Below are 23584 nucleotides of genomic sequence, written 5' to 3'. Positions count from 1 at the left end.
AAAAATTCCTCCATGGAACGGTAGGAGTTGTGTTGTGTCAGTTTTGTAAATGCAGGGATTATTTTGAGTAATTAATGACATCTTTACTGAGGCTACAAGTGATCTATGTTTTCATACAATCGGGAAGGGAATATTACCATGCGGGAGAGGGGTGGATACTATACTAATGGAATGAGCGTTGATGTTTGAACATGAGCAGGTGGACCTGGGTGATTGGCAGGCATCGATGGATGTTGGGGAAGTGATGCAAGATGCCGTCCAGCCTTGTAGGTGGAGTTGACAGGATATTTAAACCTGCATAGCATAGGGTCAGGGCCTTAACATTTAACCTGTGAAGCAGGCAGAGATCTGCCAGCAAGGGATGGTACTCTATAACCCGGGCTACCTCTTAGCATATAAGTCCCATTATCTGCTTTCTGGTTCAAAATTATGGAACCTGATAACACCTCCCAAAAAGAATATTGATGCTCCCCTGCCGACATTGGTAGACGAAATGCGTTGGAAGGGAACTACGAAACACTATTAGGGGCAGGACCACATTCGGTACTGTCCTCAACAGGAGACTTGCACGGGGCACAACAGGGTTAACCTCAAGCATAAGAATAACCCCTCACTGTTCAGTTTTCCCGTATAATACTTCATTTAATCGATGTGTGACGGCTTATTCAGGACATATGTGGGCAACACTGCACCATTTTATCAATGTGCACTGGTTTCATGAGCACCTTTTTGGTTTGTATTATATGTGTTTATATATTTGTTGGTTGGTGTGGAGTCAGACCAGGGATAAACAGCAGCATAGTGAGATCGGAGACTCAGGCCTCTCTACCATCAAGAGTACCCCCGGGACAGGGATAGTTAGGGTCCCAGTTCCAGGTATAGTTTGAGGCCCCCACCCCTACCTAAAACCATCACAGCGTGACATTAGCGTAGGGGCAGGAGCACACCGAGGACCTATGTTGTGGGGTCAGGCAGTGAGAATGCTGACGTCCCTGCATGGAGGGGGAAGGGCACACCATGCATGGAGCCTCACCCAAAGTGCCACATTGTAAATGTCATAGTTATGTGATATTCTAAGCTCAATAACTATACCTGTTTTTTTGTATTCATGTAGTTTTTCCACAAATACATTTGAATTTTCTACATCCATCGACCAATAAACAAGTTAGACTACAGAGAACGATCTGCTTATTTTGGTGACAGAAGAGGCTTATGATGTATGTTACATTGCCCAATGCGTGAACGTGTAAGAAGACAGAACACTGATTCAACAATAGATGGTTGCAGTACAATTTCTTATATAAATGCTCTAACTAATAGGAACAGTTTTGGGTGGAGAAGCATGCATGTTATAGAGGCAGAATTGTGACTTTTAATAGTGAGATGGTCAGACTACACGACTGATAAAGCAGTGACAGCCAGTGACGGAGGAGAATCTGTGATTTCTCTGCATTTAGTGGTTATTTACTCACCTGGGTAGTCATATGTAGGAATCTCCTCTTTACACCACTCATCACCCCTCACATATGTCCCTGTAGTATTAATTTGGGTCAGATCTTCACCCTGAAATAAATATTGTAAAAGTCACAGACAGATGGAGAAGTCACATCTATGATCAGCTCTAATCCTGCCATCTCCATCGTTCTCATTACACAAGTATAACACATATAATACTGGTGGATAAAACAAGACTGAGCACAAGACCTTCACAGCCGTCTACACATCATAGGGGAGATCTCATGACACCTTCTCTCCATCTACCTGATAATCCTGAGGAACATTGGGATTTTCTTGTTTACAGTCCTGTGGAAGAAGAGGACGGGGACATCTCTCTGGTGCTATCCTGTTACTCGATAGAACTGGAGGAAACACATACAGGGACTGAATTCATACTTTACATACAGATAATCATAGGTCATCTGTATTTAGTCCTGTCTATTACCCGGTGATGCGAGGGGCTGGGGAACGTCCATCATGACTTCCTTGTACAAATCCTTGTGTCCTTCTAAATACTCCCACTCCTCCATGGAGAAATAGACGGTGACATCCTGACACCTTAAGGGAACCTGACAGAAACAATGATACCATCATCCCCCCGATCCCTTCACAGCTTTACTGTAAAATGTCCCAGCAGTGTCACCTCTCCAGTCAGCAGCTCAATCATCTTGTAGGTCAGTTCTTGAATCTTCTGCTCATTGATGTCTTCATATATCATGGGGTGAGATGGAGGTCCAGTGATTGGGCTCAGGGATCTTTCCCATCCCTCAGACACAGGGGCCTGACAGCGCTCACTAGAGATCTTCTTCACTACTGTGTAATCCTGGTTATGGAGAGACACATTAATAAATCTCACTACAGACATTTCCAGAGTCCTCACCTCTCCAGTTCTGTCCATCTGTTATTCCCATAGATAAGAATGATGTAATGTGACATCATCAGAATCTCTCACCTCTCCTGTAAGCCGGAAGAGGATCTCTAGGGTGAGGTGGAATATCCTCTCCGCCATCTTGTCCTTGTCCATATCCATCCTTGACGAGTCAATCAGGAAAATTCTCTTATATAGAAGATCTCCACTGAGAGGATCCACTATTGTATGGACCTAAATCGGAAGAAGGTGACAATGTAACATCATAAAAGTTCCATGTAAAAACATGATTACAGGAGACAAGAAGGAGAACATATCAGGCGATAGAGCGTGTAGATGTTGTATTCTCAGATAGTATAAACTAGAATATCATATATATTACCCACTTGCTGCACTCATGACTTGGATGTGATTGTAAAAGGAGGTCTCCATTTCTCACAATCACTTGTCCATTCAACCACCACAATATGCTGAAAATGGGCTAAGTGCCCCCCACTGTCATCTCACACATCCATGCCACACTTCTCACAGCCACCACTTGCCATTTTGATAGGCCACCAAGACGCCTGCCCTGGGTGGCACACTAGCTCACATGTACAGCTAACTTTTTAAAGTCCCGGATAGGCACTTCTTGCACTTTGCCATACACTGGGTAAAAAAACAAGCTATACTTTTCCTCTTTGATGTGGGCATATTTAGAAAGGCAAGAAAAACTTATCAAACTTTAGACTTAATATATAAAAAATAAAGTACGGTGCTTAAAAAAATGACAAATGACATAAGATTTACAGACAAGTAAACAAGCTGCACAAAAGAAAACATTAAATACAGAAACATTTTTATTGTTTCAGATCTTTACCCTGAAACAAATATTGTGAAAGTCACAGACAGATGAAGAAGTCACATCTATGATCAGCTCTAATCCTGCCATCTCTACTGTTCTCATTACATAAGTATAAAACATGTAATATTAAAATGTTTTACTTTTTATAAAATTTGTTTCTCATCTCTTCATTGGGGACACAGAACCATGGGATAGTCTGCTGCCACTTTCAGGCTGACACTATTATTGCATTTAAATAAAATTGGCTCCTCCCCAGCAGACTATACCTCGCCTGCTGGAGCCAGGCTTCCTCAGTTTTGTAAGAAAACAGTAGTAGGAGAAAAGAAAAGAATTAAGTCAAGAAGAAACATAACTGTACTTCCAAACGGGCAACAGAGGTATTCCCAATGAAGACTACGAGAAACAGATTTTTACAATAAGTAAAAAAATCTATTTTTCTCATTTGTCTTATTGGGGACACATAATCATGGGACGTCCTAAAGCTGTCCCTAGGAATCTAGTATTAAATATCATGCCATTACCACCTAGTCTTCCGCCGTAACTCAAGCGGAAGTCTGGGCTACAGACGCCTGCAGTATCATCCTACAAAGACTTGCATCTGCTGAGACAAAAGTGTGCACACTGTAAAACTTAGAAAATGTATGCACCGATGCCAAAGTAGCTGCTTTACAATCTGCAATGCCGATGCCTGAAGAGGAACTGCCCAGGAAGCGCCTACCGCTCGAGTAGAGTGCACCCTAATCCTAAATGGGGCTACCCTAGCTTTAGCCTTCTAGGCCTGGATAATAGACATCTTGATCTAGCGGGCAATGGTTGCCCCTACGAGGGCCCTGTGGTATAACAAATAAAAAAAAATAAAAAAAAAATATGAATGAGGCGGTGGCCGATAAATATTAACTTACGGCTCTAACAACGTCCAACCTATGCAGAGCCTTCTCAATAGGATGAGATGGTGCTGGAAAAAAGGAAGGTAAAATTTAATTTTCTTTAAGGTGAACACTCTAAATTACCTTCGGGAGAAAAGATGGAACTGGTCTCAACACTATCTTATCCTGATTAACCATAAGGTAAGCGGCGGAACAAGACAAAGCCGCAAGCTCCGAGACCCTCCTAATAGAAGTAATGGCTATAAGGAAAGCTACCTTATAAGAAAGAAAAAGTGTAGAGATTTATCTGACAGACTCAAAAGGCAGAGACTGAAGAGCCTCTAAAACAAGATTAATATCCCAGGGGCCTAAGGGAGGGAGCCCAGTTGGGTGGTTTAACATGTGCCACTTCCTGGAGAAAAGTCTGGGGTATAGATGTCAAATCATACTGAAACAGAACAGCCAGGCCATAAACTGACCCCTGAGGAAGTTAAGAGTCAGACACCCTTCCAATCCTGACTCTTAAGAAAGAGAGCAGCACTGGAGAGGAAAAAGATATTGCTGACGTACTGGTAGACTCACATAAACGAAAACAGGCCCTTGAAGTGCGATGGAAGACTTGCAATCAGGATGTCTTCTAAGCTCTAATCATAGTCTGGATGACTGATTCAGCCAGACCTGCTGTTCTCAAAATTGCAGCTTCAACATCCACGCCATCAAATTGAGAGCTCGTAAAATTCAGACCTACATCCAGCAACAAATCTACCTGAAGACCTCTCTGCTGCGCCCTCTACTGCAGGTAGCTGCTGGTGACTTAGAAAGTCTTCTTCCCAGTTGTCCACTCTCGTATATGAACTGCAGAGGTTAGAGAAATGTGGTCCTCTGCCTAATCAAGAATCTCTGCAACCTCTGCCATAGCTGGTGGACTTTGTGTGCCCCCTGGTGATTGATATCGGCCACAGCAGTAGCATTGTCTGATTGAACTCTGATTGTCAACTCCTGGAGTAAAGCCCCCGTCACACTAAGCGAGGTCGCTAGCGAGATCGCTGCTGAGTCACAAGTTTTGTGACGCAACAGCGACCTCAGTAGCGATCTCGCTATGTTTGACACGTAGCAGCGACCAGGCCCCTGCTGTGAGATCGCTGGTCGTGTCGGAATGGCCTGGACCTTTTTTTGATCGTTGAGGTCCCGCTGACATCGCTGAATCGGTGTGTGTGACACGGATTCAGCGATGTCTTCACTGGTAACCAGGGTAAACATCGGGTTACTAAGCGCAGGGCCGCGCTTAGTAACCCGATGTTTACCCTGGTTACCATCGTAAATGTAAAAAAAAAAAAACCACTACATACTCACATTCCGGTGTCCGTCAGGTCCCTTGCCGTCTGCTTCCCGCACTGACTGACTGCCGGCCATAAAGTGAAAGCACAGCACAGCGGTGACGTCACCGCTCTGCTGCTAGGGCCGGCGCTCAGTCAGTGCAGGAAGCGGACGCCGGGGGACACGAAGGTGAGTATGTACTGTTTGTTTTTTTACATTTTACACTGGTAACCAGGGTAAACATCAGGTTACTAAGCGCGGCCCTGCGCTTAGCAACCCAATGTTTACCCTGGTTACCCGGGGACCTCGGCATCGTTGGTCGCTGGAGAGCTGTCTGTGTGACAGCTCCCCAGCGACCACACAGCGACTAAACAGCGACGCTGCAGCGATCGGCATCGTTGTCTGTATCGCTGCAGCGTCGCTTAGTGTGACGGGGCCTTAAGCGCTGCCAAAGTAAAAGAGACAGATGAATATCTCTGAGCTCCAGCTCATTTACTGCCTGCTCCAAAAACCCTCAACCATCAAGTGACAGAAGATTGCTCCCCAGCCAGACAGGCTGTTATCCATGGTGAGCACATGCCACTTAATGGGACGAAAAGAGTGACCCCGAGTTAACAGGGTGATGTCAACCAACACCTGAGAGACCTGCAACATTGAATGGGGAGACGAACAGAATGATCCGTGGACTGCATTTATCTGTCCAAAGAACCTAGGAGCGTGTTCTGTAGAGACCTTGAGCAAAATTAAGCAAACGGCACTGCATAAAAAATCGCCACCATCTTTCCCAGGACCATCATGTAAAATCAAAGGGATTGCCTGCCCGGTAGTTTAAAATTTCTGAGGGAAGACTGAAGAGATAATCTTTCTTCTGTAAGAACCATATATGTCTGAACTGTGTAGAGGACCATTCCCAGAGACCGGAGCCGCTGGGTTGTTGCTAAAACAGACTTTGTCCTATTGACAGTTAAACCAAATCGCTCCAAAGTCTGAAGAATGATTTGTTGGCTCAATAGATTGTGCGCAAAGGATGGTGCTTTGACAAGAATACCTTCCACCTAGAAGAAAACAATTATCCCCCTGGAATGTAGTAATTGCCATAACCGGGGCCAGGATCTTCATGAACACCCTGGGCAATGTGGCCAGCCCAAATGGGAGAGCCCTGAACTGATAACGAATTTGATTTACTGCAAAGCAAAGAAATCGCTGATGGGTTGGAAAAGTTAGCAAATGTAAGTAAGCGTTTTAAATATTTACTGAAGAAAGAAATTCCCTGGCTTCCATGGATGCGACTACTGACTGGATTGACTCCATTTTGAAGTGACGAAGCCAAACCTACATGTTCAGGCGCCTTAAATCTAAAATAGGCCTTACCGAGCCATCCTTCTTGGGGATAAAGAGTAGGTTTGAATACAACCCGCTGAAGTGCTCTGAAGTGGGAACACCTACAGTCACCCCTGCCTAGAGCAGGGAGCTATCGCCTGGTCTAAACTCTATTCTTTAACTCGAAGAGATGACCTCCCTGACCCAAAGCTTGCTGATTGCCTCCAGCCATGCCTCCTGAAAAAGAAGGAGGCGGCCATCCACCTGGAAAGAGTCCCCTATTGGGGGCCGCCCGTCAAGCATTGTCATTCCTGCCGCCTTTGGACCCAAAAGGCTTGGCTCCTTATCCAGAAGAGCGTCCGGCGGCAGTTACTTTAAAGGTAGCTCTCCTGAGCTCGTGGGAGACCTTTGGTCTAACCTGACGATCTGACCAGTCCGGCGCAGGAAATTGATAAAAGGGACGGACTTGTAAGGCCCCAACTCCTCTAAAAAGGACTTTGTCGCAAATGTTTAACCCATGCCATTAGCGTCTCGGAAACCCAGGTGGTAGAAAAGGCTTGGCAAAATGCAAAACCTGCTACCTCAAAAGAAGACATCTATATCTCTTTCCGTGGGGTCTCTAAAAGTGCATTAATCTTGGCAAGTATCTACCACTGATGGAATAGACCAAGCGGCCACCAGCTCTGCTGGGAAGGGATATAGCACCACCATATGGCTATGCTTTTGAAATGCTTTGTCTGGATGTTCCCATGCCCTCTTTGATACCTCTGCAAATTCCTCATGGTCATAAAAAGATCTAGTTAAGCGCTTATGCCTCCTAAAAAAAAAACTGTTTCGATAATGGAAGGGTCACTCCCAGAGAAGCGTCCACAGCCGACACTAAACTGTCCACCATTTCCCTTAGCTTCCACTTCTCATATGGATCTAGGACAGATTTTGCACAAGAACTGGATTTTAAACAATGAGGGGAATGAACTCCTTGGAAGGGGAAAATAAATCTGGGTGCCTCCCCTGTGAAAGTGACCAGGACAAGGAGGCAACCTGCGGCTGTCTGGACTGCTTTCACAACCAACCATATTCATATGGGGTGGCTAGAAGATGTGACTCACAGTGGCGATCGGAGCTCTTGAGGTAAAAGTAGTCACCGGTAATCATTCCACAACTGCAACCAGCATCTTGGACACCCTAGCTAGCTCAGCTACAGACTGAGCTAAATCACAAGAACAGGCAGGAGGGGCCAAATTCTCCTCAGATGTCATAGAGGTCCCCTATGCGGCTACAAGTATGGAAGCAGGAGGCGAACAGGCTGAACGATGGAAAACTTACTATTAAAAGACATATAAGCATAGTAAGTGACAAGTGCAAACTATGCTAACAGGCATGCACAGTGCTCTCTAGACTCGGACATTATGAGTGATAGAGAAAAGGTAGAAAGAAAATAGAAGACTCCATTAAATAGTGACACAAATAAGAAGGGGCAGAGCCAGAGAGACAGAAACCATGAGCGGCAAAACGTTGCCTTTGATTGGCTGCAAGACTGGCCTTGCTGATAAGCTGGAAGTAATCCGGCCGCTGATGATTGGCTCTATGCACATGCGCACGCTATGTGGGGAGGCGGTCAAAAGGTAGTTGGCTTATACACCTCAACACCAGCTCTTGCACCGACTGTGTCAAGATGCCTTAGTCCAGCCACACCTACGAGACAGGATACGGACTGAACAATTACAGTCTGTACTCTCTTTCGCTATATGGATAAAACCGAGTTCACAATTACACTCTTACCCTGAGACATCCATCTGAAAAACAAAAGCAAAATGGTTAGCGCCTAACCTAAGACAAGTCTGAGACAGACATTTCCTCCAACTGACACTACAAAGAACCAAGGAAGCCTTGCTCCAGCAGGCAGGGTAGTATGCTGAGGAGAACCAATTTTATTTCAATGCAATAATAATGTCAGCCTTCAGGTGGCAGAAGACCATGATTCTCTGTCCCTCAATAAGACGAATGAGAAAACAAGATTGAACACAACACCTGCACTGTCATCTACACTTCATAGGGGAGATCTTATGACACTGTTTCTCCATCTACCTGATGATCCTGAAGAACAGTGAGATTTTCTTGTTTACAGTCCTGTTGAAGAGGATGGGAACATCTCTCGGGTGTTGTCCTCTTATTGGATAGAACTGGAGGAAACACATACAGGGACTGAATTCATTCTTTACATACAGATAATTACATGCCGTGTGTATTCAGTCCTGTCTATTACCTGGTGATGTAAGAGGCTGGGGAACCTCCATCATGACATCCTTGTACAGTTCTTTATGTCCTTCTAAATACTCCCACTCTTCCATGGACAAATAGACAGCGACATCCTGACACCTTATAGGAACCTGACACAAACAATAATACCGTCATCCCCCGGATCCCTTCATAAAGTTACTGTAAAATGTCCCAACATTCCCAGCAGTGTCACCTCTCCAGTCAGTAGCTCAATGATCTTATACGTGAGTTCTTGCACCTTCTGGTCATTGATATCCTCATGTATCTGGGGGTGAGGTGGAGGCCCAGTGATTGGGTTCAGGGTTCTTCTCCATCTCTTAGACAAAGGGGCCTGACAGCGCTCACTAAAGGTCTTCTTCATTACTGTGTAATCCTAGTTATGGAAAGACAGATTAATAAATCTCACTAAATAGATTTTCCAGAGTCCTCACCTCTCCAGTTCTGTCCATCTGTTATTCCCATAGATACGAATGGTGTAATGTGACATCATCAGAATCTCTCACCTCTCCTGTAAGCTGGAAGAGGATCTCTAGGGTGAGCTGCAATAGCCTCTCTGCCATCATTTTCACGTTGTCCATATCAAACCTTGCTGGGTCAAACAGGAATATCCTTTTATATAGCAGATCTTCACTGAGAGGATCCGATATTGTAGGGACCTAAATGGGAAAATGAGCTAATTTAACATCATAAAGATTCAATGTAATAACACAATTAGAGCAGATCAGAAGGGGAACATATTAGTAGATAGAAAGTGTAGATGTTTTATTCTCAGATGGTATAAATTGGAAAGTCATAGTCATCACCCACTTGCTGCACTTGTGACTTGGATGTGATTGTAAAGGGAGGACTTTTCACAATCACTTGTCCATTCAACTACCACAATAGGCTATAAATGAGGTAAGCGCCCCCCACAGTCATCTCACACTTCTCACAGTCACCACTCGCCATTTTGATAGGCCACCAAGACACCTGGGTGGCACACTAGCTCACACGCACAGCTAACTTTTCAAAGCACCCAATAGGTACTTCTTGCACTTTGCCATGCACTGGGTAAAAAAAAAATTATATTTTTCCTCTTGGATGTGGGTACATTTAGAACAGTAAGGACAGACTGGAGAGGTGTGATGATGCAATGGGTGATGAGGAGTTTCTAGACACCACATGGAGTCAAGGCCATACGAGTGACATGGTCAGTTCAAAGGATAAAGCGTAGTAGTCACGCTGCCTCCTCCTGCTCCCTCTTCTGTTCAGTCTCGACCTATTCCTCACGCTCCCGAGCAACTTGGCTCCCCGTAAAGAGAAGATGTGATAGCGCCACCACCAGCAGTGACAACGAGCATCTCCACACCTTCCCATTGAAGCGTTCAGCTGTACATCCCCCAAACACTGGATACCATTTTCTACATGTGGCCTCACAAGTGGTTTTGAAAGGGCTAACAATACATTAGGAACAGAGGAACCACAGTATGTGGTTCCCTGTCTCCACTACTTTTCCTGGTGGGCCATCACCGGCCTGTACATTCATGCTGTGGACAAAATCAGGAGTTGGTTGGATGTTGTTTGAATGTTTCTCTGTTCATGTTGCCTCCTCCTCCGCTTCCTCCACCACCTCCTCATCCGGTCTGTTTAACACCTGCACAACCAACTTCAGCAGAGCCTGGGGGAAACAACAGCGGGCTGTTCTTAAACTCATCTGTTTTTGGGGAAAATCCCACACCGCGCAGGAGCGGTGGACAGGGAGCAAACAACAGACCGATGATTATTTGGAGCCACTGAACCTCAAGCCCAGCCTGGTGGTGTGTAATAAAGGGTGAAATCTCGTGGATGCTCTGGGCCTAGTGTGTTTGATGCATATTGCTTACCTGGGGTGTGTGCTGATTTTGGTGGTGCAGAGCTTCCTGAAAAATTACTCCGAGATGTCAGAGCTGCTGCAGAAAGTACAGGTCATTACTGCACACTTTAGGCATTCTCACCATGCTGCTGCTCGCCTGTCTGCGCTGCAGCGTCACTTCTGCTTTCCCTTTCACCACCTCATATGCGACGTACACACAAGGTGGAACTCCACCTTGCATATGCTGGAGAGTTATATACACTGTTATTTTTGGACTAGATGGTGGCCCGATTCTAAGGCATCGGATATTCTAGAATATGTATCTATGTATGTATGTATGCACGTACGTCGCACTTAGTACAGCCACGTAGTATATAGTAGCACAGCCACGTAGTATATAACACAAACAGCCACGTAGTATATAGCAGCCAGCCACGTAGTATATAGCACAGCCACATAGTATATAGCACAGCCACGTAGTATATAGCACAGCCATGAAGTATATAACACAGCCACGTAGTATATAACAGACAGCCACGTAGTACATAGCACAGAAACATAGTATATAGGACAGCCACGTAATATATAGCAGCCACATAGTATATAGCAGCCACATAGTTTATAGCACAGCTCACGTAACACAGACAGCCACGTATTATATAGAACAGCCACGTAGTATATAGCAGCCACGTAGTATATAGCAGCCATGTAGTATATAACAGCCCATACATTATATAACACAGCCCACGTAATATATAGCACAGCCCACGCAGAATATAACACAGGCCACATAGTATATAACACAGCCCGTGCAGTATATAACACTGCCCGCGCAGTATATAACACTGCCCACGTAGTATATAGCAGCCAGGCAGTATATACTGTAACACGGCCCACGTAATATATAGCACAGCCCACGTAGTATATAACACAGCCCACGTAGTATATAACACAGGCCACACAGTATATAACACAGGCCACGCAGTATATTAGTCTACGTTCACATTAGCGTTCGGCGCCGCAGCGTCGGGCGCCGCAGCGTCGCCGCATGCGTCATGCGCCCCTATATTTAACATGGGGGCGCATGGACATGCGTTGTGCTGCGTTTTGCGACGCATGGCCGCAAGCGTTGGGCGCAGAGAACGCAACAAGTTGCATTTCTTTTGCGTCCAACTTTCGGCCAAAAAGGACGCATGCGTCGCAAAACGCAGCGTTTTAGCGTGCGTTTTGTTGCGGTTTTGTTTGCGTTGTGCGTTGCGTCGCCGACGCTGCGGCGCACAACGCAAATGTGAACGTAGCCTTACACAGTCCACGTAATATATAGCACAGCCCACGTAGTATATAACACAGCCCATGTAGTATATAACACAGGCCACACACTATATAACACAGGCCACGCAGTATATTACACAGTCCACGTAATATATAGCACAGCCCACGTAGTATATAACACAGGCCACGAAGTATATAACACAGGCCACGCAGTATATAACACAGGCCACACAGTATATAACACAGGCCACGCAGTGTTTAACACAGCCCATTGTTGTGAATTCTGCTCTTGGGCTCCCTCCGGTGGTTGTTGGTGGTAGTGCAGTTGTCTTGGGGTTGTAATCCAGGGCAGGTGTTTCTGCTGATTGCAGCTCTATTAGGTATTTAGGTGTGCAGGATCCATGCTTCCTGGCCAGTTGTCCATTGTTCCTGGAGGGATTGCATCTCTCTCTGGCTCCTCATGCCCTGCTGCCAATTCAGCTAAGATAAGTGTCTGGTTTTTTGTCTCTGTGCACACATGCAGTGTGCTTGCAATTCATTGTGTTTTTTTCCAGCTTAGACTTTGTTTGGATTTTTCAGTCATGCTGGACTCTCAGGAGATGCAGATATACTTTCTATGTCTTTAGTTAGATGTAGTATATTTGTATTATCTGCTGTGGATCTTTTTAGGATTTTAATACTGACCGCTTAGAATTCTGTCCTATCCTTTTCTATTTAGCTAGAAGTGCCTCTTTTGCTAAATCCTGTTTTTCTGCCTGCGTGTGTTTTTCCTCTTATACTCACAGTCAATATTTGTGGGGGGCTGCCTATCCTTTGGGGTTCTGCTCTGAGGCAAGATAGAATTCCCATTTCCATCTATAGGGGTATTTAGTCCTCCGGCTGTGTCGAGGTGTCTAGGACGTGTTAGGTACATCCCACGGCTACTTCTAGTTGCGGTGTTAGTTTAGGGTTTGCGGTCAGTACAGGTACCACCTACTCCTGAGAAACTCTCATGCGGCTCCAAGGTCACCGGATCATAACAGCCCATGCAATATATAACACAGATCACGCAGTATATAACACAGCTTACGCAGTATATAACAAACTGCATGGCCTGGTGTAATGTGTAATCAACACATCAGCAAACATCAGTGTTCAGTGACCCTGCATCCCTGTTCTGCAAAGTTAACAGTACAATAATCTGTAGGAGCTGATATAAGAGGTAAATAACAACCATTCATCAATTTACAAATATCAATTCAGCCTACAAGAAGAGTCAACATATAGATAACAGTCTATGCCTACTGAAAACAGACGTTAGAATAATTGAGATTAAATGTTGTGTTGTAACAGCATGGCTGAAATGTGGAAAACCTTCCTCAGCATGCCGCAACATCCAGCAGCACCATCTGATACAGTTCGTATTAGCAGGAGGCAGCGTTTCTGTTATGCCTGTGTAGTAACTCACTCAGGATTAATAAGTTAAACACCACAAAAACCCAACTGACCGTGCTGGTTCCTATACAGACTAGATAACCTGACACTGCAATGCCTAGTGGGGACTGCAGGTATAGAGATAGCCCTAACCACAGAACTAGGAGATGGCAACTCAAACTTAACCTGCATAAACAGCTGTAGAGTTGTTTTACCTTCCTCCTAAAAAACAGCATGGAAGAGCAGAGTATGAATTAACTACAAGAGAAGTGTGCTGAACCAAGGAAAAAGGGAAAGATGTCAGAGTGAGTAAAGCAAATAACAAAATACAAAACAAAGAATAAAGCAATTACTGTTAACAAATATACAGTCTACAGCATACAAATATGTATTGTAATGCTGCGGTAGCACCGTATGCAGTGAAGAGGCAGTGACCCACAAAGTTCAAACACAAAAGTCTCTTTAATGTGTTACTTCACACATAAGGTGTATAGCATTTTATAGTAAACGTCATCAAAATTCAATACACACAGTTGCATCTCGTCTCAGTGCCCATTTCATAGCACTACACATCATATGGCTTTTAGATTGCAGTCCCTAAACACACTGGACTTCTCCTTGTCCAGTATCCGTAGGGCGACCGCACGCCATATTACAGTCTCCAACCACAGCTTCACATGTTGCAGACACTACACACACCAATCCTCCTCTGACTAGTTCCCGTGGGTGTCCTGCACCGCTGCATCTCAGCCCAGAATATCCTCCGGATAGCAGCCGGGCACCATATCCAGCTGTTTGCAATCGTTACACATACCAGTCCTCTTTCGGGCACAGGACATCCACCTCCGGAACACCTCCAGCCACAGGACTGTCTACATCAGACTCTTTTCAGGCACAGGACATCCACCTGCAGCACCTCTGGGCACAGAACTGTCCACATCCGAGACCAGTTACCATGGGCGTCTTGCATCGCTGCGTACGCTGTGGGTGCCAAGCTATTCAGCTGCCATGGTTGCTGGCTCCTCTGCAATATGCTGCTTCACACACACAGCCAGCGATCTGTAGGCCTCTACTCTGCACAACAGCACACACCAGACTGACACTGACGTTGCACCTGACACACCCATACCCCTTACTGGGTTTTTAACAAACAAACCTTTGGCTTTCAGCCACATGGAAAACCCTGACTGGAAATCCGTGAGTGCCATGCACACCTATGGACTTCATCCGTCTCCATGCACAATGGCGGATCTAAATGTTGCTTCTTTTAATGCAAAGGGACTCAATACCGCAGAAAAGTGAGCCCAGATTATCCAACATTTTCACCGGCATAAGGTACACATTGTTTGTTTTCAGGAAACACACTTCAAAGCCAGTAACCCACTTTTAATTAAACATAAGAATTACACTACCTTGCATTTTACCTTGCACTCTAAAGGCGTGGCAATTGCTATCCATAAATTCCTTACTAACCAAGTCATAGACTCTGCTGTGGACAGGGAGGCCAGGTACATTGTCCTCACCTTGACAGGAGATGGACAATTGTTTACAATTATTAATACTTATGCCCTTAACCAAGACGAAGCTACTTTTATTACCAATATAGTATGCAAAAAGAAAATGAAAGCGCACTCACCGGTATTGAACAATCAGAGCGGTTTATTCACATGAATCATTGGATCTGTTGAAGTGCTCATCTAGCACGAAACAGCTGTCATCCGTTTTGTATTCACAAACCCTCCCTGCACCGCATGATTTCATGTGAATAAACCGCTCTGATTGTTCAATACCGGTGAGTGCGCTTTCATTTTCTTTTTGCATACTATAGTGGAATTGTTTTTTCTAAAAGCAGCACCAAGGTGGAATCTCTGTAGTGGTTTTTTTTCTTGTTTGTTTTTTGACAAAAGGCACAGACGGTGCGTTTTTATACCCCTGGAGCATATAGGGTCTGGCGTATAGCGGCAGTGCGATTGCATTTTTTGCTTATTGTGGATTGTGGACTTTTATTACCAAGCTGGTTTGTACCGCTATACCTCTTATTAGAGGCACCGTGTGATTATGTGGGGTGTTATGATCCTAGTGGCAAGGATCGCAGGTCGGACTAGCTAAGTAACTGAACAGACTACTAGCTCTGGGGAAGTGGTAACTAGATTGACCGCAACCTGATCCTATCCGCAAACAACTATAGGCAGCCGTGGAACGTTACCTAAAAAATCCTAGACGTCTCGTCACGGCCTGAGAAACTGACTATTCCTAGAGAGAAAGTAAGTCCTCGCTTGCCTCAGTGGAAGACCCCAAAGATATAGAATAGCCCCCACAAATATTAACGGTGAGTTAAGGGGAAAGCACAAATGCAGAGATGAAATCAGATTTAGCAAATGAGGCCCGCTAATACTAGATAGCAGAAAATAGGAAGAGAACTGTGCGGTCAATGAAAAACCCTATTCAAAATATCCACACAGAGATTGCTCGAGCCCCCGCACCAACTAACGGTGCGGGGGAAGCAACTCCGTACCCCAGAGCTTACCAGCAAAAAGAAATCACATGTTAGCAAGCTGGACTAGACTCATCATACACAGAAATCATATTGCAGGCAGATGAGCAAAAAATATTCAAACAGAACTTAGCTTATCCTGAAGAGGCAGAAAACGAGATAATCAGGAGTAATCAGAATAGCACTGAATACATTGACAGCCGGCAACAAGTGGAAGTGAAGCAGGGCTAAATAGGAGCCTCCCTGGTGAATAACGAGGCAGCTGATCCAGCAGACCCGCAGGATAATAAACCAAACCACCAGGGGGAGCCAAAAAACCAAAGTCACACAATACCATCTGTGACCACAAGAGGGAGCCTGAAAACGGAGTTCACAACAGTACCCCCCCTTGAGGAGGGGTCACCAAACCCTCATCAAAACCCCCAGGGCGATCAGGGTGAGCCACATGGAAGGCACAAACCAAATCGGCCGCATGAACATCAGAGGCGACAACCCAGGAATTATCCTCGTGACCAAAGCCTTTCCACTTAACCAAATACTGAAGCCTCCGTCTAGAAATACGAGAATCCAAGATCTTCTCCACCACGTATTCCAATTCTCCCTCAACCAGCACAGGGGCAGGAGGCTCAACCGAAGGAACCACAGGCACCACATACCTCCGCAACAACGACCGATGGAACACATTATGAATAGCAAACGATGCCGGGAGGTCCAAACGAAATGACACAGGGTTAAGAACTTCCAAAATCTTATAATTACCGATAAACCGAGGCTTAAACTTAGGAGAGGAGACCTTCATAGGAACAAAGCGAGAAGACAACCACACCAAATCCCCAACGCGAAGTCGGGGACCCACACAGTGACGGCGGTTGGCAAAGCGCTGAGCCTTCTCTTGTGACAGCTTCAAATTGTCCACCACATGATTCCAAATCTGATGCAACCTATCCACCACAACATCCACTCCAGGACAGTCAGAAGACTCCACCTGACCCGAGGAAAAACGAGGATGAAACCCTGAATTACAAAAAAAAGGCGAAACCAAAGTAGCAGAACTAGCCCAATTATTAAGGGCAAACTCGGCCAATGGCAAAAAAGTCACCCAGTCGTCCTGATCAGCAGAAACAAAACATCTTAAATAGGTTTCCAAAGTCTGATTAGTGCGCTCGGTTTGGCCATTCGTCTGAGGATGGAAGGCCGACGAAAAAGGCAAATTAATGCCCATCTTAGCACAAAAGGTCCGCCAAAATCTAGACACAAACTGGGATCCTCTGTCGGAAACAAGTGGAAGTGAAGCAGGGCTAAATAGGAGCCTCCCTGGTGAATAACGAGGCAGCTGATCCAGCAGACCCGCAGGATAATAAACCAAACCACCAGGGGGAGCCAAAAAACCAAAGTCACACAATACCATCTGTGACCACAAGAGGGAGCCTGAAAACGGAGTTCACAACAGTACCCCCCCTTGAGGAGGGGTCACCAAACCCTCATCAAAACCCCCAGGGCGATCAGGGTGAGCCACATGGAAGGCACAAACCAAATCGGCCGCATGAACATCAGAGGCGACAACCCAGGAATTATCCTCGTGACCAAAGCCTTTCCACTTAACCAAATACTGAAGCCTCCGTCTAGAAATACGAGAATCCAAGATCTTCTCCACCACGTATTCCAATTCTCCCTCAACCAGCACAGGGGCAGGAGGCTCAACCGAAGGAACCACAGGCACCACATACCTCCGCAACAACGACCGATGGAACACATTATGAATAGCAAACGATGCCGGGAGGTCCAAACGAAATGACACAGGGTTAAGAACTTCCAAAATCTTATAATTACCGATAAACCGAGGCTTAAACTTAGGAGAGGAGACCTTCATAGGAACAAAGCGAGAAGACAACCACACCAAATCCCCAACGCGAAGTCGGGGACCCACACAGTGACGGCGGTTGGCAAAGCGCTGAGCCTTCTCTTGTGACAGCTTCAAATTGTCCACCACATGATTCCAAATCTGATGCAACCTATCCACCACAACATCCACTCCAGGACAGTCAGAAGACTCCACCTGACCCGAGGAAAAACGAGGATGAAACCCTGAATTACAAAAAAAAGGCGAAACCAAAGTAGCAGAACTAGCCCAATTATTAAGGGCAAACTCGGCCAATGGCAAAAAAGTCACCCAGTCGTCCTGATCAGCAGAAACAAAACATCTTAAATAGGTTTCCAAAGTCTGATTAGTGCGCTCGGTTTGGCCATTCGTCTGAGGATGGAAGGCCGACGAAAAAGGCAAATTAATGCCCATCTTAGCACAAAAGGTCCGCCAAAATCTAGACACAAACTGGGATCCTCTGTCGGAAACAAGTGGAAGTGAAGCAGGGCTAAATAGGAGCCTCCCTGGTGAATAACGAGGCAGCTGATCCAGCAGACCCGCAGGATAATAAACCAAACCACCAGGGGGAGCCAAAAAACCAAAGTCACACAATACCATCTGTGACCATCTGTGACCTGAAAACGGAGTTCACAACAGTGGGGATCTTAATGCCAATCATGACCCAGTGATGAACAATTCTAAAAAGAAATCTTATCTCTCATACACAGTAACTATGCATATCAAAAGGGATCGCCTTCAGCTACAAGTATGGACTCCAGGAGAATTCAACACCCTACTCATAGGGATTATAGCTTTTACTTCATTCCCCATGACTCTTACAGCCGACTGGACTACATCCTAATACAACATAGCGCCTTGCTGTGGCTGGTATCGACCAGTGTGGGTAATATCCTCTGTTCAGACCACGCACCTGTACTTTGCTCCCTTAAAATAACCTATTTTACCAAAAAAGGGTGGTCCTGGTGGCTTAAAGGGCCACTGTCACCCCCCCCCCCAAGCCGTTATAAACTAAAAGAGCCACCTTGTGCAGCAGTAATGCTGCAGTCTAACAAGGTGGCTCTTTTAGTTTTTGATTCATTTATTACCTCAATAAAGCGTTTTAATAAAGCATAGGCAGCATCAATAGTAAAAACTTGGTCACACAGGGTTAATAGCGGCGGTAACGGAGTGAGTTACCTGCGGCATAACGCGGTCTGTTACCGCTGGCATTAACCCTGTGTGAGTGGTAACTGCGGGGAGTATGGAGCGGGCGCCGGGCACTGACTGCAGGGGAGTAGGGAGGGACTAATCGGACTGTGGCCGTCACTGATTGGTCGTGGCAGCCATGACAGGCAGCTGGCGAGACCAATCAGCGACTTGGATTCCATGACAGACAGAGGCCGCGACCAATGAATATCCGTGACAGACAGAAAGACAGACAGAAGGACACACAGACAGATGGAAGTGACCCTTAGACAATTACATAGTAGATTATTCTAAATTGTGTAACCTCCTGACACACTAGAGAATTTCTCCTCAAAAGCCTCCTTTTGTAAAAAAATTGGGTATGGACATAATGGCTTGCCTGGAGGGCCCATTTTCTTATACTGAGATATTGGAAACGATAGAAAGTCTACCAAATAATTGAAGTCCGGGCTGAGATGGTTTTACAACTAAATTTTACAAAACTTATGCTGAACAATTGTCCCCCATAATATTAAGTGCCTTCAATTCAGACAAGTCCCCCTTTCCTAGGTAGTCCTCAATCGCGCATGTAAAGGTCATTCCCAAAAAAGGAAAGGATCCTTGGTCATATAAGAGCTTTAGCCCAATTTCTCTCCTAAATGTGGTTCTAAAATATTTACGTCAAAATGGTTCCCAATGGATTAAACCGCCAAGACAATTTTGTTTTCTCTAGCAAAATGGCACCGGCGCCTGCGCAGTAGCATCGGTGCCACCGCCGCCATTTTGATTAACAATTTTTTTATTTTTTATTTTTTACAACAAAACTATATGTGTAAATAACATGAAAATAGGCACCTTTGTCATGCTACAGCGCTGGCGCAGCCACCAACGCCTGCCTAATGAATCTGAATTTTTTTCATACCAATTTTCGTGATATGGGACTAGATAAGGGCATATTTTTTGTGTGCCGAGCTGATGTTTTTATTGATACCATTTTGGTGCAGATACATTCTTTTTTTTTTTTACTTTTTGCATACTTCAATAGTCTCCATGGGAGACTAGAAGCTGCAGTTATCCAACAAAAATAAGTCAAACCGCACCCAATACTGACATTGTCTCCATGGACATCGGGGCGCACGTCCACACCAGGGGGTCCATCCCAGTAGAAGAGTCCACGATAAAAATTAGAGAGAAGGACAGCGCCACACCAGGAAGTGACAGACAGCAATACACTTTATTCTGCCTCCTGCGGCAACGTTTCGGTCCGAGGACCTTTTTCAAGCACAGTACAGTCACATTTCAACCACCATTATATATCATTAGGACCACCCCCATAGTTAACAAACAACCAATAGGGGTGCCATGATCAGATAGAAAAAAACAACAATATTACAAACTCCATAGAAATACATAAAAACATTACAAAATATACAGCAATCTATATTCACCCCACCCACATATAAAAAATCACCCCTTGATCGCTCCCCTTATCACATCCCACCTCATAAATACAATATAAACGCTCCCGGCTTCCCAAATGTAAACACACTCCATCATCCTATTGGGGCAATGCATCGGCGGTTGCTATGGCTCCGTAGGTGTGTGCAGGATAGGCGCAGCCCAATCAGGCAACAGCGCTGATCCCATGTGACCGCACTGTACCCAGCATGCAGCGCCCACCACCGCACAGGCCCACAAATGCCACCACCACCGCGCATGTCCCAATGGAGGATCCGTCCACTGAGATCCCAATATAGGGCTTCTATGCACGCCGCCGTAGAGGAGATCATTGCGAACGCTATGTTCCACAGCGCTCATCATTGCGCAGGTCCGAATACAGTATCAGTGCGCATGTCCTTATTCAGAAGCCTCCCATCATAGTCCAGGAACGGCACTTCAGTGCGCATGTCCGCAATGCCATAGTCTCAATTGAGCTCAGTGCACAAGTCCTAGCTCCAATTCCACAAAAGGTTCCAGTGCGCATGACATACCGCATCCATAGCAATATAACTTTTGCTTCGTGCGCATATTCAAAAGAGTGGGACCACCGAAAGCGTTTTAATCCTCCAGAGCTAGATGATATATAGGTGCATCTAAATAGATATCGCGCCAAGTCCGTTATATATTGTGCATAATGTTCATGTTTTAGCATAGGCACTAGGAGTCCTCTTATTCCTTGGACCTTATTCAGACCCTGTAATGATACATTAAGAGAAAAAAAGCTGTTCCGATCGCACGATGCACATAATAAAAACAAACACATCACATATATGAATGACAGAGCATACATCATATATCACATCTGACAGTAGACACGGTATATGTTATATGTTACAATACAGCATGACACGGACATCTAAATATCCTTCTATTCTAACAAACACACTAACTAACATAGGTGGATACATAATATGTCATAAGTGTATATCAAAACAGATGACAACAATCAAAACACCTATCATATATACCATCATATTAGGGAGATACAGGGATACCCAATCTCACATATCACACATAATAAGGGGAGGTGGGGATACCTAATCATAGGGGGTATTACATCAGATACCACTTATTCTAAAAAACAAAACCAAAACAATAATATGGTTAAAAACAGTACACCAATGAGGACCCACAACCAACCCCACGAACGCTAAAGGAGACAACTCTGTTGGTACTCAATATTCATGCCTCTTGGAAAGAGCGTATCGAGCTCAAATATCCATTTTAGCTCTTTCTTTTTCAAAATGGAAACCCGGTCTCCACCTCGCCTGGGTACAGGAACATCATCTATAATCCTATATCTTAACTGATTGACTGAGTGTCCCATTTCATGGAAATGCCTAGGTACCGGGAGTTCAATACGTTTGGTTCTGATAGTGCTCTTGTGTTTGCTGATCCTAGTCCTAACCTCCATCGTGGTCTCCCCAACATAGTAGAGACCACATGGACAGCTAAGGACATAGACCGCAAAACTACTTTTACAGGTATATCGTCTCCGTATCTCATACTTTCTACCCGTATGTGGATGGCAAAAAGACGCTCCCTTCACCATGTTATTACAACATGCGCAATTAAGACATGGAAAATTCCCAAGACTCGGGCGACTCAAAGTGGTCTGTAGATCCATCTACATGGCTGTCCTGGAGGGCGAACACGTGTACGGATCGCAGTTCTGGAGCCGTGTCGGGGGCTGGCGGCGCTACATCGACGATATTTTCCTGGTATGGGATGGGGACCGTAGTGAACTTGAGCAGTTCCATCTTTATTTGAATAGTGTTCATCCTGGGTTGGGGTTCACTATGGATTGCTCGCAGTCTAAGATGCAATTTTTGGACACCTGTGTCTATAAATCTGATGGTCTCCTGCATACCGACTTGTTCGTTAAACATAAGGATAGAAATAATTTATTGCACTTTTCCAGTGAACATCCACGCCGTATGGTGGAATCCTTGCCATGGAGCCTACTGTTGCGAGTTAGAAGAATTGTCTCCAGTGACACTCTAGTTGAAGAGAGACTGAATGAAATGTGTCAAAAGTTTCTGGCTAGAGGGTACTCTAAGTTGGATTTGGATAAATTTAGAGCCAGAGCCTTATCCAAAGAGCGTGCTGAGCTCCTTAACCCTAAGGTGGAGGTTGTAACAAATAAGAGAATTCCGTTTGTTACGGCATACAATGGCTTTAGCAACTGGATCTCAGATGTCATACGGAGGCATTGGCCACTACTTAGTAGAGGTCATGCCAATGTTCATGAATTCCAATTACCCCCTCTACTCTCCCATAGGAGAAATCGAAATCTTAAGGATGAGCTGGTGGTGTCGGATGTTGGCAGCTCTAAAAAGGATCTACAGACCACTTTGAGTCGCCCAAGTCTTGGGAATTTTCCATGTCTTAATTGCGCATGTTGTAATAACATGGTGAAGGGAGCGTCTTTTTGCCATCCACATACGGGTAGAAAGTATGAGATACGGAGACGATATACCTGTAAAAGTAGTTTTGCGGTCTATGTCCTTAGCTGTCCATGTGGTCTCTACTATGTTGGGGAGACCACGATGGAGGTTAGGACTAGGATCAGCAAACACAAGAGCACTATCAGAACCAAACGTATTGAACTCCCGGTACCTAGGCATTTCCATGAAATGGGACACTCAGTCAATCAGTTAAGATATAGGATTATAGATGATGTTGGAGGTGGAGGTGGAGACCGGGTTTCCATTTTGAAAAAGAAAGAGCTAAAATGGATATTTGAGCTCGATACGCTCTTTCCAAGAGGCATGAATATTGAGTACCAACAGAGTTGTCTCCTTTAGCGTTCGTGGGGTTGGTTGTGGGTCCTCACTGGTGTACTGTTTTTAACCATATTATTGTTTTGGTTTTGTTTTTTAGAATAAGTGGTATCTGATGTAATACCCCCTATGATTAGGTATCCCCACCTCCCCTTATTATGTGTGATATGTGAGATTGGGTATCCCTGTATCTCCCTAATATGATGGTATATATGATAGGTGTTTTGATTGTTGTCATCTGTTTTGATATACA

General features: G+C 45.0%; 1 protein-coding gene across 3 annotated transcripts in view; it reads right to left on the bottom strand.

The window, feature by feature from the left end:
- The window catches only part of LOC143766148 (uncharacterized), an 82078-nt gene that overhangs the window by 36582 nt on the left and 21912 nt on the right, over positions 1–23584 (bottom strand). For all 3 annotated transcript variants that reach the window (XM_077253611.1, XM_077253609.1, XM_077253610.1), the window contains exons 2-10: positions 9496–9648; positions 9186–9365; positions 8979–9102; positions 8801–8895; positions 2450–2599; positions 2141–2320; positions 1943–2066; positions 1762–1859; positions 1473–1563 (exon numbers count right to left, since the gene is read on the bottom strand). In XM_077253611.1, coding sequence (XP_077109726.1) covers positions 1473–1563; positions 1762–1859; positions 1943–2066; positions 2141–2320; positions 2450–2599; positions 8801–8895; positions 8979–9102; positions 9186–9365; positions 9496–9570 — 1117 coding nt within the window. In that variant the 5' untranslated portion in view covers positions 9571–9648. The remainder of the gene's footprint in view (positions 1–1472; positions 1564–1761; positions 1860–1942; positions 2067–2140; positions 2321–2449; positions 2600–8800; positions 8896–8978; positions 9103–9185; positions 9366–9495; positions 9649–23584) is intronic.

This window comes from Ranitomeya variabilis, chromosome 4 (assembly GCF_051348905.1).
Source record: "Ranitomeya variabilis isolate aRanVar5 chromosome 4, aRanVar5.hap1, whole genome shotgun sequence".
NCBI classification, from domain to species: domain Eukaryota; kingdom Metazoa; phylum Chordata; class Amphibia; order Anura; family Dendrobatidae; genus Ranitomeya; species Ranitomeya variabilis.
This window is presented reverse-complemented; position numbering and strand designations above follow the sequence as displayed.